The sequence below is a fragment of the Neolamprologus multifasciatus genome, chromosome 5 (assembly GCF_963576455.1).
Source record: "Neolamprologus multifasciatus chromosome 5, fNeoMul1.2, whole genome shotgun sequence".
NCBI classification, from domain to species: Eukaryota; Metazoa; Chordata; class Actinopteri; order Cichliformes; family Cichlidae; genus Neolamprologus; species Neolamprologus multifasciatus.
The window spans coordinates 25,258,512-25,275,114 of NC_140443.1; the positions used below are offsets into that span (position 1 = coordinate 25,258,512).

The window sequence follows — 16,603 nt, forward strand, 5'->3', positions numbered from 1 at the left end:
GCTTCGAGTTGTAGTATCAGGCGCTGATCAGGGCACTACCCGTCAAGTATTAATATACTCCAACAAACAAAAATAAATAGTCTTTGAGGACTACCTTAAAGTACGTGTACACTGACGCCACTCAGCTCTGTATGTGCGTGTGTATTACTGTTATCTGGTACCCATGAGTAGCATCTGCCTCACCCGAAGAACCTAACGAAGTCACCGACCGCCGTTCCAAGAAACTGTCCTAGTGTGACCCCGGCCACTGAGACAGCCAAAAGTGGAGAATTTTGAACTTTGATATTATTATTTTTCCTTGTATCTTCGTCACATTGAGTATAAAGTCCTTTTTATTGGGCTTTATGGTGTTTGATTAAGGTCATTCCATTTAAAATCAACCAAGCCTTCTGTTCGACCATCTCTGATTTGCATAGAAATGCATTTGAAATTTTAGCTTGATATGAACTGAACTGAAATGAAATGAAAATGAAATATAGCAAAAATATTTCAAGATACATATATTTTGAAAATGGTCCGACCGCCCACTTTCAGTGTTTGAACTTGAATATTTTAAAAACGATTAAACATAAAAGCTTTGAAATTTTTGTCAAATCGGAGATGGTTTACCAGAAAATATTTTACAAAAATTTATGATTTGAGATGGCGTGATGGTAAAAAAGGAAATTTGAGGCTTTTATCTTTAATCGTTTTTGAGATATTCCTATTCAAACACTGCTTCGGATTTCAATCTGCGAAAAAAATGGCTTGAAAGTGGGTCAATGGACCACTTTTCAACACACCATATCTTGAAAAGTATTTGATATATGAAGCTAAAATTTCACAAAGATCATTATAAATGCTCAAATTTTCTACCATAAAAGTTTTATGTAAGCGAGCAGCAAATGTTCTAAAAATTGGCAGATTTCAGATGGGATGATGGGAGAAAAAAAACAAAACAAAACACAAACAAACTGTAATCATTGGTGCTGAAACGGTGTTAGCAAACAGCTGATTAACGACACATCTGGCAGCATTACTGCTCACTTAGAGCTGAATTTATACCCTCTTTGTGAACAGAAGTCAAATTTTCACTCTCATTTTAGCTCTGTTTTGTGTTTCGGCAGATACCTTCTTCAGCTCCATATTATCAGTCTCTAACAGCTCCTGTCTGCTGGGCTAAGAGGGTACAGTGCTGTCTCTCGAAACCATGCTGATGAGAGCAGTGAGGCCCGAAGCAGCAGGTGGAGCAGGTGATCTACAAATTGGGATGTTGGTGGTTCGATCCCTGGCTGCCTTAGTCTGCATGAGAAAATATCAGTGGGCAAGATACTGAAGCCTGAGTTGCTCCACATGTGTTCACTGGACTTTGAGTGTGTGCATGTCAGATAGAAACAGAAAGAGTGCTTGTATTAATGGGTAATTGAGACACACTGTGTAAAGCAATGAGCGCTCAAGTTGGATAGAACAGCGGTGTACAAGAATCAGTCCATTAACCATTCACCTTAACATCAATTAAATGTTGTTTAAGTTTTGTTTAGCCCTGATGAGCACCAACCCTACCCTATGGTATCAATGTGGTGATCTATTATAAAAGTCCTCTCATTTCTTCCCTAAATGCAGAGTTAGGGTTGCCAAAGATCATTGGTGTGGACTTTGACCTCAGATGGTTTGTTCACTTGTGATTTTTGGTGGCTGATTCCATTTTTACCATTAACATATATGAACAACAAACAAATAAAAGCTACTTATTAGCGCAGCCTTAAGGAATAGAAGTGAAGTGATTTCCTCAGCAGTGATCCAGAATCTAAAGGAAGTGATACGCATGAGATGCAAATCAGCGCTGACTGAATGGAGGTTTTAAGTATCATGAATTGAGTTTGACCTGCACCTCATAACCATTTAGTGTGCCCAAACTATTGCAATAAACTGCTGCTCATTAGTAAGGCCTACATGTGGAAAAGTGCAGGATGTAGATTCTTCTTGTTCCTTCATTGTATAATGCAGCCAGAAAGGCCTCACCTAAGGGCCGTCACTGCAACCAGAGCCTCGCTTTCCTTCATCTAACCTCATGCACAGACACAACGGCTCAACAGACCGCACGAGCACGAACCTTATCAGTAGGCAAAAGAAGTGCCCCTGCTTCGTACCAGAGCTGACAATTAACTGTCGCGCAATGACTGGATTTCTCTGATAACCTTTTATTTGTTCCGCCTGCACCTCGCCACTCCTGCAATCTCTCTCCATACATGTCCAGCCGGGGAGATATGAGCTGAGGTGAGCTCAAATCTCTTCCGACATATTGTACATATGTCACATCTATGTTGATAAATGCCCACTGTGTGTGTTAATCTAGACTGCTGCGCTTTCCCAAACACACCACAGTTTTGCTGTGAGGCAGTCCAGCGTGACCCAAATGATCTTAGTTGTCTCAGGCTGACCTCAGCAGTAAATCAGAGAGGTCATTAGGCCATTGACTGCATGCAGGTAAATGTGATGAGAGACACTGCCCTCTGGTGGCTAAGTGAGATACCAACGTCGAAATCTTTATTTGCAAGGACATGAAAAGAAAAATATGAAGAAGAAAAACATTATATAGGGAAGAAACTTTGAGTAACATATATGTATGCACAAACATGAAATAAGAAAATCCAGTTTAACAGAATTGTATTTTACTTCTTGAGAAAACATGGATGTATCAATTTTTGACAAGTACAGATTTAATAAATTGATACCTAGTATCTGGAACATGTGATTAAACTGCTAGGTGCTGCTAGGTTAAACTGCTCTTTCTATGACTATTCCCTGTAAACTCTAGAGAAATGTTTTCTGTAATTCTCAGCCTGTCTGGCTCCAGTAACCCTGACACATTCAAAATCACTTAAATCACGTTTCGTCTCCGTTTAGATGCTCGGTTTGAACTTCAGCAAGTCATCTCAATCATGTCCATGTTCCTAAACATGTGTGGCTGATTAGATATTTCAGTTAACGAGCAGTTGGACAGGTGTGCCTAATAAAGTGACCAGTGAAGGTATGTTACTATGTTGAATATTAATATAATGTATCTTTGTTCACACTTAATTCACTAGTTGTGATTTGGAACAATGTGCAGGAAAATCTACATATAAATACTTTGGTTCTCCTGTTAGTTCATTCTTGTGTTTAATCTTACTGTGAAGCGTTCTGTATGCAGCAGTGTAACATTATTAAAGTGGTAACAATAGTATTGAAAGGGAACTGTGGTCCATTTGTGCAGGTGCCAGAAGATTTCTGTGTGTGACTCATCAAAGACCCTGTTTTCCAGCAGGAAGGTTAATAAGGAGGGGAAACAGTTCACTTCCTTTTGTATAGCCAACCATAACTAAACAGCAATGCTGACAGTCCAACACTGTTAGAAAAAGAGAGAATTATTAAAAAACAACAACAACAAAACAACTTTTGTTTGGAAAGCTGCTAATTTTGTTACTTCAGCAGGACACAGGGAGTCAATAGCCTGCGAATGGCAATACATACTCAGATGAACAGTACATGATATATTACACTGTGCTGTTAATTACTGAACAAAAACAAAGAAGCAGAAGCTGTGTAAGAAACTAAGTTGATATAATGGGTTGTAGAACCACTATAACTGTATGACTTTATCAGTCTCTCACATACTTGTGGAGCAGTTTTAGTCCACTCTTCTTCACACTTTTTCTTCAGTTCATTGAGTTCACTGTTAAGGTCCCACCACAGCATTTCAGTCCTATTCAGGTCTGGACTTTGACTGGGACACTGCAGCACATCTACAGCCATTCTGCTGTAGTCATTTTGGGAAAAGCTTTAGCTGTTGGACAGATGACCTCACAATGGACTCTAGAATACTTTGTTATACAGAAGAGTCCGCGGTCGGTTTCATGACTGCATGGTCCCAGGGTCACATGGCTGCAAAACAAGCCCAAGCCATCATCCCTCGTCCACCGTGCTTTACAGTTGGTATGAGGTGTTTGCAGCAAACCAAACACATCATATATTTACTTTGGTCTCATCTGTCCAAAGAACATTCTCCCATAAGTGTGACCTCTGATCTTGGGGTGAATTAACTGGGATGTCCAGTCCTGGGAAAAACTGGCGACTGTCTTGAATGTTTTGGGCTTGTGAATAATCTTTCTTACTGCAGAATGATGGACTTTGTTTCGAAATGGCCTTATAACTCTTCCCAGATCAATGTGCAGCATCAGGATCATGTTTTTCCTTCTTGACTTTAACAAAATCAGATGGATTGCTCCAGACCAGCAAACTGTCAAAACTATGTGTTCATACTTGCTGATCATCAATCAAGTTTGATTGATCAGCACCTGGCTGCTACTTACCCCTTTCATTTTCAAGGAACCAGCAAGTCTATACTTACATTTTCACTCACTGCTTCTACATTGTGGGTGATTTTTTTGTTAGTAAAATAATGAAGCTGGGTATTAAGTCATGTTGTAGTTCATCTAAGGCTGTATTTCCCAAGTTTTAAGACTTTTATTATATCCTGATAGATAAAACCTCATACCGCAAGGAGGGTTTTCTTTTATATGAAATGCATTTATGCATTACAGATAACAAATAACATAATTTTAGTTTGAATAAGTAGTAATAGCTGCACACATGCAGAGGTCTAGTGAGAGCTGAACCCTTTCTCTTACTTAGTTCTACATGTACAAAGCATCATTTCATAATGAATTTCCTCAATTAGCTCTGAGCGCCATTTAAATTATAGAAATTTATTTCCTATAACATTTTTTGTAATGGCACCTGAAAGAAAAGAAAAAGGAAACTTTAATCAAAAGCTACCAAATAAATAAACTGTTAAGACATTAAAAACTAATCACACAGAGACCTACTGCTATGTACAACCTTTTATTTTTGATTTGCAAAACATCAGACAAAAATAACATTACATAAACACCAATTTATAATAGAAAAAGAAGATCTGAGACAAAAGATAAATTGCAATTACATTAGAATTTAGGTGACTTTGATAATTGGAGCCATATGATGCTGACCTACAGAGGCAGTTTATGGCTAGTAGCTTGATCAGTATACATGTGTTACAAACATTATATTAAGTGCTTTCGTTGGTTCAGGCATTGAAATTCAACGTGGCATGGATTTGGGTTCACAATGCAGGGAAAGGATTCAATACCAAATTCAAACGGATTCCTTATTTAAAAAATAAAAATAAAAATTAATTAATCATCAATACACGTGGCTGCCAGAGTACCAATTGAGAAGCCAATCGCACACTTGGACAACCTTCCCGCTCAAATTAAGCCGGGGAACATCTGAAGCCAGCTTTGTTAACACCCTCTCCTGCATGAAAAGGGTCATGTTATGGCACACAGCTCAGGGTTGATGTGACCACAGCGTTCCTCAGTATTGACTGATCAATAAAAACTCTCTAATTTTATTCAGTGTACACCTGAAGCAGTTTGACATGAAAGCAAATAAAAAGAAGGAATAAAGAGAGAATTAGAGAGAAAAGAAAGGTTGGTTTGAAATCACCAAAAGTGAGCAGTTGCTCCTTAAATATGATACTTGGGTCTGAATGGAATTACCCCCCCCCCAAAAAAAAGCAACTCCAAGCTGCACTTCCAAAGACACCATCTTCTAATGAGGCTTGTCGCGCCGCTGGGGGCCGACACTTTGGACGATGCCAGCATCAGGTAGCGTCAGTGTTGCACAACTTGGTGATGCTCAAGATAAAAGCAGCATTGCATGGACACTGAGGATTTCGCCACTCCCAATTCCCCTGTTTGACTGAAAAGCATCAGGAATGACGAAGGTGCACGACAGAAGGAGAGGTGATGACGCGGAGAGGGTACGGCGGACGTGATGGGACAAACCACAGGGCCATGGTCATGATGACGCACTACACAGCATAGGTCATGCTAACAGTACCAAGGGGAGCACAAACGCACCTCTCATTTCTCCTACTGCCACTTCTTTAAAGTTGCATTCACACCGAAAAGTCTTCAATTTGCCCTCGAAAGGGACAAATTACGTGCACGTATCTACACCCCTCTCGTCTGCAGTGGTATAAATGTGAAATACAAAGAAATTGTTCCTAAATGAATCTGCTCACAAGGTTTGTGGATTTGTCATTTAATCCTATTACTCTGCCACTAAAGACACATTAAATTCAACAGAAACACAGCTATTCTCTCCAAAACTTACATCAAATCAGTCTAGAGCAAAGGGTGTCAAACATAAGACATGTGGGCCAGAATTGACCTGGCAAAGACTCCAATCTGGCCCACTTGAAGGCTTTGAAAAGTGTGATGGAGCGCATAGATTTGGAACTCTTTGTATTTTTATACATTTTAACAGCTTTTCCTACTTATAAAGACCATTGTCACCCTGTATTTGCCATCCTCTTTCCTCTATGTACTAAAGAAATTAGTTTTCTTCCTAAGCTCAGTCCATATCAAAAACAAACAAACATACAAACAAAAAACAAAACAAACATTACAAATACATGTCAGTCTGGGCAAGGAGCTACCGGAACCTTTTCTGTAATTTTCCACGGTTATTGTGCAGAAAACTGAGATGTAGTGTTGAAATTGCACTGCTTTTTCTTGTATTAAGCCTTCTCAAAGATTAAATGTATACTTAAATGTCTTTACACTGACAGATAGGTTACTTTCACTGGTCCATCCCACGTAATGATCAAAGTGGGCTGTATGTGGCCCACGGTTTAAAATAAGTTCGACATCCCTGATCTAGACTGATAAATAGCTACAAGCCAGAGGAAAAACATGCACATTTCATTTTTGAGTAAATGGTCCCTTTAATGCCTGTAGGGATACTTGTCTGCAACACCGCAGCAAAATAAACTGCACGTGTTTCTGAAAGCAATGGAAGAAAGAAAAAAAAAAAAAACGAAAAACCCCCAACAACCCCGAAACAAACAAACAAACTACCGAGCTAAAGAAGCAGAGAAGAATGAAAGTAAATGCAGCCTCATCCTAGCCAGATCCCCGATGGTAAGAGTGCAGGCACTATTTTTAAAAAACACTCCTGGTATTTTTGTGCGTAAAAAAACAAAAATGCCTTTGCCAAGTCTGAGAAAAAAGACCAAACACAAAAAAAAGAATGAATTCTTTAGCTGGACTCTCCCAAATCTGTGAGATATCTCTGAGGTAATCATTGAAGTATGACTCATTAGACAGCAATAAATACCAACATGAATACAAATATTATAAAAGTAAAAACAGAGGCAAATGCTTAATGCTAAAGCAAAATCTGAGCTAAAAGAGGTAGGTTTTCTTTTTAGGTAGATTATGGTGTACATCCATTGTGGACACTCCTCTTTTTTGTAAGAACTACATTATGTTGATTCCATTACAATCCCTGTCCTAAAGGGAGGAGCAGAAAGAATACAAAATAAAGACTTAAAATCATTTGCATGGGAGATGGCCAACAGTCCTCTGTGAAGGCTTTCATACATGTTTTCAGACAGGATTTGTAATGGCAACAGTTACACACGCATGCACGCCCGCACACAAGCACGCACGCACACCCTCCCGCCCGCCCACCCACCCACACGCGCACACATGCATACACACACACACAAAACACCTCCTACAACATCTACGAATATGATAAACTGTAAAGCTTGCTGGTGATAGTGTACCATGAGCTGTATATTGCAGGCATTGTTACTGTGTTACGTCGCAGTTCTTACGGATATCTCAACAAAGATGGCTCCATCTATTTTGAGGTCGGATTTCCACTGATGTATAGATTACAAGTTCCAGTATTAGAACAACTACAATGTAGAGTTAAAAAAAAACCCAAAACTGAACAAATTCTGAGCAGCCTATCATGATGAAACCAAACAGGAATCTCTGGGAATGAACCACATTCAAATTTAACTTTATTTATGAGCTGTATATCGTGTTGGGACAGAGAAAGAAAAAAAAAATCAGCAATCAGACATTCGGTTCGTTAAAAAAAAAAAAAAGGGTGGGGTGGGGGATTCTTTTTACGACAGAAACTGTCACTACACAAATACTAACTGCTCATTTTATACATCCACAAGAGTTTTCCTGTTCGGTTTTCAAATCCCCAAACTCAACTCCTCTTTTTACCCTGTTTGTGTGTGGAGGGAACTTTCCCTGTGGCACTTACATATTCATCAAACCTCCTACTGTATTTAAACATACACAAGTCAACACTGCAACTTCTATCTCAAAAAAAGGAAACAGAACAAATTCAAAGCCATATCTACATACAGGAGTATGTATTTCGAAATAAAATCAACATGGAGACTTTTCCAAAAAATAAAAGAAGTCAAAAGTCAGTATTCAGTAACCAAGCACATCACACCCCTCATCAAACTGACATACTATACATACAAATGGTACTGCCTAACGACACTCGAGCTTCAACTCCTTAAAGATCAATCACAGCAGGGTAATTTGTGGGGCGTGCAGATTTTTTTGTTAGTATATTATATTATATATATCTCGATGATTTCTAGGAATAGGGCAAAATTAAAAGATAATACAAAATAAATCAAGCCTATTATGTGACTACAGGAACACTGAAAAAAGCGATCAAACGGTTTGTGATATGCGGATTATCTAAGCGTCGAGCCCCAGCTGTCAGCTTGTGGCGTTTCACAGTGACTGCAGAGAGTTGGAATAAAGCCACAGTGATGCTGAATGGACTTTAAACTGTTTAAAAACAGATCAAAGCGACACCTGTCACAACTTCTCACAAAGCAATTGTGAGAAAAACTTGCCATCTTCCTCACAGAGTAACCCTGGTCTACTGAGATGAAGGAAAATCTGTGTGTGACAAATGTGGACCGGACGGTCAATCGCAGGAACTCTTTAAAAGATTTCTTTTGTCACACAGCAAATACAGGACAAAGAAAAAGAAAATATAAACTTTTATATTTAATTCTTCAAATGACTTCCTTTAAGCAACACTGCCTCATGAAATCATGAGCACTTGGCAGGAAATCGACTTTACTTTAGGGAATTGTCTTGATGTAAAAGATATGTTGCCTTGTATAATTTTACCATAATCCCACATGCAGCAGGCCATATATTACTGGCCTGTAAACTGAAGCATTTAAAGTCTCTTGGCAGTTTGGTTTATAAGCCATTAAATGCTGTCTGATGAAGCATAAGCCAAAGATGACTGACAGCAGAGAGAAGGCATACAAGTTCTTATCATATACAAGTTCATGTTCCAAAAGCCACAGATAAATAGCATATGAATTCAGCAGATGGCACAATGAGAATGTCCAAGGTTCTGGAGTCATCATTTTGATGTACTGTAATGTACCAGGTGTATAGCTAGCTTAGTAATCTAAATGGCTTATATTTGAGAGCAGCACGGTTTGTTTAGGTTGTCCTTTTTTGTTCTGAGAATGAACCTTGGATATTCACATCAGTCCACCACTAAACAAAGAATTGTTTGAGTGTGTCAAATATACAAGCAGTTCCCTGTTTAAACCATTCCTAAATACCCCCCCCCAAAAGGAACTAAGACAAGAAAAACAAAGATCAAAGACAAGACAAAGAGCATAGTGTTTGGAGAACATGGTGCTTATGGGTCAGAAACAAAAAGTCAGTTGTGTTTGCATATATTTTTTTTTGAGGAAAAACAAAACAAAACAAAAGAATCTATGTAGCCCTATGTACAGCGGCAGACATTATTTATATATACCTGGTATTTACACAATGCAGCCACTAGAGGGCCACGCAGCATACATCATCAAACAGGAGGGCCCGGGTGGAGGACGTGCGCAGCAACACCACCACAAACAGGCCCCTGGACATTCTAGAAAATCCGCTTCCCAGTCAGAAACGAAAGGGGTGTGATATCTGTGGAGGTCTGAAACAGCTTCTCAAGCTCTCCATCCACTGAGCTCACTGTATACTGAGGAGGAACAATTCATGGAATTGTTTTTAAGGTGAAGTGACATATAAAAAACAACAACAAAAATATCTATTGCAATTATATCCGTAGCTATGCCAATTCTGAGTATGCTATGCAGCTATATATTAACAAGGCAGGCCCTTTGCTTTGCCATCAATTTACTATTCCAGTTAGATTTGGCATTTTAGCCCTTTAAAATCTGTGATAACATATCAATACATAGGCTTGAGTAAAAGGTGGTATAACAGTGCTTAGGATACATTTGATAGCAATTCTCTATTTACACGGGAAAAATAACAACAATTAAACAAGAGAGGAGAATAATGGAAAACAATTTCAAAAGAGAGCAACAAGCCATAAGGTTGGCTTGGTTTGATTGACAGTTAGCAGTGTAAAAGTAGCTAATACATTTAGTGGCTAATTCTCACCTCAAAACCAGGCACCCTAAGGTCCTACCAGAACCTCACTAAATTACAGTCTAAGCTCTGTACTCTGCTGTATAAACCTATAATAATATAACATTTTCCTTCATAGGCTGTGAGGCTAGTCAGACAACTTGCCGAGCGGCTGCATGAGTGAAGCGAGCCAAGGAGCAGCAAGGTTATTTTTAGGTACTGGAAGCTTTTTGAGAAAGTAGTTGACCATACCTTTGGTGAAAGGTGAAAGGCATGTGTTTGATTTGTACACAAAGTCATATACATATGCTGCCTTGGAGAGAAGCAGATTAAAAAACAAAAAAAAAAACCCAAAACAAACAAACACATAAAAATACATGATTTCTGAAAATCATCAAAAAATTCAAAGTAATGTGCAGGCACTGCGTTTGCACCGGTAAACTGAAATGTAATGCGTACTGTATCTAAATTGTTCAGGGTAAAAGTTTCACATTGGTGATGTAAATATAAAAACAACCCCAGTAAAACCAAGAGGTAGCTCAACTGAATGGCTAAATGAATAACTGAGTATGCTTGTTGTGTTGGTGTGTGCACCACAGGTACACACACATAATGTCCAGGCATTTGAAGCAGCTGTTTGTTGATTTAAATACAGACAAAAACACTGTATATAGCCAGAAGTCATATGTATAGTTTAATTTGTACTATCTGAAATTCCCTTGTTTACTCTATCTCTTCATATCTGCTTGCTCTCCTGCACAATCTTGGCCTCTACACCAAGACAGACTTCTTTATATGGGAATCCACACACACATGCAGTCGCACTCGCACTCACGTGCGCAGACACGCAGACACGCACACACACAATTTACTTTCTCTTTTTCATTTGCTTCATACACCACACCTGCATCTAGTCCAACCAGGACATTCTCAGCTCCCCTCTCTCTGTTTTTCTCTACCTACTGGGGTCTTGCCGCCAGCTTCCTCCCCGACCAACTGAGGTTCGGAGATTGCTTCTAGGAGACTTCACTGCCAAACACCTCCAGCACCAGTGGAGTGAGCTGCATGCTGTGCTCCGGCTGAAAGGACAGTGAGCGGTACTGTTTGGAGTGCTCCTCGTTAAGACTTCGCAAGTCGGCCAGCTTTTGGATCATCTTGGCGTAGAGCAGCCTCCCTCCCGGGTGGTGAAGCCTGATGTAGGCTTGCAGAGTCTCCGACAGTCGGTCTTGCAGGGCTTCGATCCGTGCATGATCCTGCACACCTGGGCGGTCTGCAATGAGGGAGGGGGGAAGAGACTCAGTGGCTTGATGTCAGAAAGGATTATGTCATTTGTGTTTGTTGTGAACTACCATACTAAAGAACAAGCAGAGGATCCAGTCATAATTCGTTTAAAAGCTTTGTGCTGCTTGTCACTTTTATATAATCAAGTGGACATGTGCACGAATAATAGCAAAGTTGGCAACAATGTTTCAAATATTTTCTGTTGCAAGAAGATACACCTCTACACTCAAATCATTCTTTCTACAGTCCTTTCTCCACACCTACACTACCTGGAGAAAGCAGACAGATGGCCATCAGCAGCACGTGCTCCTCCTCGTGCAGGTTGAGCTTCTTCAGTCCCACCTGGAACTTTACCAGCGGCTCCAACAGCTCCAGAGTGTGTCCCGCTGCAGAAGAGAAACATGGCATTAAAATGTGTAACCTACAACTCATTTCAGTGAAAAAAGGCAATCAAAGAAATATAACCAATTCTTGTTAAGACTTCATTTTCATTCTCCGCTTTGTTTACACTAAAAACCGGCAATTTCTGGCTCGCACAATTGTCTAATTACCAAAGTTGAATTAGGCTCGTTGTACAGACTAATAAGAAACAGCAAAGCTAAATTTTGCATGCAAATGAGAAGACACACAATTATATATAACAAATGAAAACCCCAACTAAAATTCCTAAAACACCAGTAGGCAGATCTCAACACTGTCTTTCTTTTGTCCTTACAGCAGTAAACATGGCAGCATTTAGACTGATGTTTGGACTGACCTTTGGTGACGTCACTGATCTGATATTTAAAGTCAGGTCCACCACAGCTCCAGGACATGTCTTCCAGGTTGAAGCTTTGATTTGAACGCAGCATGATCACCTCAATGGCACTGGACTTGAGCAGAGCAATCTGGTCCTCTGCAGTCAGCTCTCTACAGGGAAACAAATCATCCATTACGTTTGGATGCTTATTTAAACGATTAAAAGTAATAATCCTAAAAATGGCAACAGATGACCTGAAGATCCAGTACTGCTGTTGCACCAGATCACCTTACTGTTTAAATCACTCAATTGTATTATGTTAATTAAGAGCCAGGTTTTACTTAGCAATTTAGTAGAAATATGCAAATTAAATACTGCATGTGAACCCTCTCGGTCACGGAGCTTTCTCCATTGGATACATATTCAACCCAGGTTTATTCTGGTTTTACTTACAGTTTCTATCGCTCTCTTCTTCACCTTCTTTGCCTGCTTATTTTTGGGTTTTTTGCCTTTAATATAAAACAACAGTGGGAGTGAGAAACAGAGGCTTTTTTTTCTTGAGGAGGGTGTGGGTATTTCCTACAGTTACATTGGCCATGCCACCATTTTTGCTAACTAAATTACTGTTTTGGTTGTGGCTTTATTTAATTTAATTTATGTTGTAGGTTTTTAGTTTAGTGTTTTGTAAGCCTATACAATGGACCACAACAGCTGAAATATTAATTAATTAATTAATTAATTATTATTAATAATAATAAAGAGCAGTAATAATATCAATAACATATCATATATTGTGAAACTGCTAGAATATAAGCATGATGTTTTAAAATGTTTTTAAATCCCACTAGTAAGAGACAAGAGCTAAACCTGACACCCTTTAGGGAAGGTATGGACTGTTTTTTAAGGATTAATCAGAAGTGGACAAACATTCCAAAGGTCCGACACAAGTTGCTGGGAAGAATGACAACTTCCAGGAAATACGGGCCCTGACTCGTTTCAGCCTTGACCCCACGAAACACTGTGGATTTGTCAATGTAAACACAAGGAGAGAGTTTCATGTGTGGAAGGTGGGACCCTGGTCAACCATTCTAAATTTGTCTTTGTAGACATGTAATTTATTCTATGTGTTTAGAAAGAAAAAAATAAAATAAGATAAATCAGTTTTTCCTGGGGGTGCCCAACATAACCTGGTATGAAATGAGTTCCAGGATTTAATACTAAGGATGGTATAATCAATAAGTTATATATCTATTCTGCACTAGGGACTGAAGAAATCATGAAAATACATTTGCTATTTACAGGACTGCAGAAGGGGGCAGCATCCATAGGTAACATATATAGTATATAGGTAGGTAAGTTGGCAAATTTAGCAGTTTTAGTAGCTCAAACTTTTACTAATTTAAAAAAAGTGAAGTGAAATTTGCCTTTTAAATTTTGGTTTCCTTTTTGTTGCACAGTCTAGCACATTCTTGAAGATTTTTGGCACCCATGTGTGAACTTCAGTAATCAGTAAAGCACCTTTCAAGGTTCAAATGGCTGCCCCATTAAAGACAGATTACCATTTTACTGTTCTATCCCTCTCCAAATATTTTTTTGTATAGTTTTGTAGTAGTACCCTTGTAGAAGGCAAGTAGTTCAATCTGTGTCAATGGAGTAAGACATGATGCAAAACTTAGTGATATGTGTCTTTATTAAAAGGTCCCTCTGATCCTGTACAGATTACTGTAGAAACAAACCCCAAACTATCACAATCTGTTAACTTTGTGTGCATCTCACAATCATCTGTTTTGGTCATGTTAATTATTTTATAAATAAATAACTATTCATTAACTCTATGCTGATATCATGACTGAAAATCCGTAGTTATGGAAGCATGAAATTAATTGTTTTAAAATGTACATAAAAATGAAGATTGCTCATAGATCTGACTCTATAATGACTCCCTTACTGATTCCTGATCATAATAGCACACCTACACAGGTTTTCAGGTTCAACAACCGTTTTACTATCTTAGTCCAAACAAGTAGAAAAGAAAATATGCCTGCCTGCATGTGACTCAGCTGTGTAAAAGCTCTGCTGCTATGTGTTTGACATTACTGTTTTGCAATGAGAACTGCCAGAAAAAAACATGGCAGCATAGATAAAAGAAACTGATAAGCAGTGTTGGGTAAGTTACTTTAAAATAGTAACTTAGTTACATTACTAGTTACTTCTATCAAAAGTAACTCAGTTACTTCAAGTTACTCGTTACTTTCAAAGTAACTAGTTACTAGGGAAAGTAACTTTGGTTTTACTCAGAATTCTCTTGTTAATGTGTTGCTTCCATAACTTTGCCAGTCTTCTAGCTTGCTTACTTGCCACAAGTGCACTGTGCCACCTACCAATAGAAAGGAAAAGAAAATGTGCATATTTCCACGAGAGAATGCCATGATTCTAGCCTACGTCACAGCGTCATGTGCGCCTTTTACATCCAACACAAAAACTGCAGTCGTGGTGCTTTGATTGTACTCAGAACTCAGAAATTCTGCCTTCTGAATAGGAAGATGTAGGCAACACCAGACTGCAGATGAGCTGCATACAGAGCTGGACTGGGACAGAAAATTGGCCCGGGCATTTTGACTTGAGACTGGCCCGCCATTATATATTTTTTTTTTTTTTTTTTTTTTTTTTTTTTTTTGCCTGTCCCGTTTGGTTCTTTTGCCATCAGAATTATTGTCTAAAGGCGAAGAAAGATGCCCAACGGATTTTCTTTACCAAATTGACCATCCCAGCTTTGCCGTAATGGTCCATTTGATTCACCTTTTATTCTTTATTTTATTTTCATTTGCTGAATACGGGACAGACTTGACTGGGGGAAAGAAAAGGGAGAAAGAAAGAGGGGAAGAAAAACAGTTGAGAAGAGGGACGGGGGAGAAGGGCAAAAAACAAAAACCAACAGAATAAGCAGAAGAAAAAAAAAAAAAAAAAAAAAAATACATATATCGATCACCTGGATCACCTGTTGAGAAAGAAAAAAGAAAACAAGCAGAAGAAAACGAGAGTAATACAATAAACCACATCACAATGATATATGGGAATATGACAGTAAATACTAAATATTAAACATTATTGTGCAGCACGTAAGATCGACAGCACAGTGTGCATTGAGGTAGGAGCCAAAAAGGGTGTAGTTTGTGTGTGTGATCACCCGTGTGTACACCTGTGAGCATGGACGCGCTTGTTTTCTTAAAAGGTTCCCTCATGTAATGATCTGCTAGAGGGTCTGTGGGGGGCCACTGCCCCGTCCTCCAGGGCATGAAGCAGGTATGGAGGAGATCAAAACCCCAGACATCCAGAGGCCCCCAGAACACAAGAGACCAAGGAAGACCAACAGAGGGGCAGCCGCGCCACTGTCCCAGAAAGAGCTGAGGAGAGTCCCAGATGAGGGGTCACCCAGCAGCCACGGAGCAGAAGCCAGGGGGGGCTGCAGTGACGTGCCCGTGAGCTCCGCCGGCAGCCAGCTGTGCCTGAGTGACCGAGCCCCAGGCCGAGAGGCCGGGGGCACCCCACCTCCGAAGTGGCCCAAGCGAGCCCCAGGCTCCAGGCCCCGATAAGCAGCCGCCAAGGAGTGAGCCGGTGTGTACCCGGACGCCCACCCCCGGACACAAAGAACCACCAACGCACCGACGTCTGAGGGAGTCCGCCCCCGGCAGGGGAAGTGGTGGGGGGAGATAGGCCTCCAAACCTTGGAGGGCCTGAGCTGTCCTCAGAGAGGTGGCATCTGATACCCAACCTGACATACAGACACAGACATACAGGCACACACAGATACAAACATCCATTCCCACCCTCATGCTCTCATATGCACTTACTCCACACTCAACCAACGTGGAGACAGACATAAAGAGACGCTGTACACACAATCACACTCCCCAAGCGTACTCTACGAACCGGGTCTAGGTACCCTTGCCCCTGGAGGGGGGAACTGCACCCAGACCCAGGTTGTGTTACCCTTTTCCCTGCAGTGGGGAGAAGCAGACCGCCCCGACTCCGCAGCAGCAGGGAGGCCCCACACTCCGGACCCCAGTCGGACGGCCAACTCCTCCTCCTAGCCCCCCTGCCCGGCCCGCCATTATAGGAAAAATCATAAAGCCTTTGAATGAAAACAAACGCTGTTGTGACAGTGATGTTCACTGTTTTGATGGTATATATGCACCAATCTATCAATCGTTTGTTGTAAGATTCAGATAATTAATTTTTAAAAGCCAGACATTTTAAATGAGAATAAGAAAGAAAAGTATTTCCTTGT

The 16,603-nt window shown here is 40.0% G+C and overlaps 1 protein-coding gene across 1 annotated transcript in view; it reads right to left on the reverse strand.

The window, feature by feature from the left end:
• Positions 1-5,176: 5,176 nt before the first annotated feature.
• The window catches only part of LOC146518834 (vitamin D3 receptor B), a 33,336-nt gene continuing 21,909 nt past the window's right edge, over positions 5,177-16,603 (reverse strand). The window contains exons 8-10 of the mRNA XM_085160363.1: positions 12,334-12,485; positions 11,846-11,962; positions 5,177-11,565 (exon numbers count right to left, since the gene is read on the reverse strand). Coding sequence (XP_085016489.1) covers positions 11,312-11,565; positions 11,846-11,962; positions 12,334-12,485 — 523 coding nt within the window. The 3' untranslated portion in view covers positions 5,177-11,311. The remainder of the gene's footprint in view (positions 11,566-11,845; positions 11,963-12,333; positions 12,486-16,603) is intronic.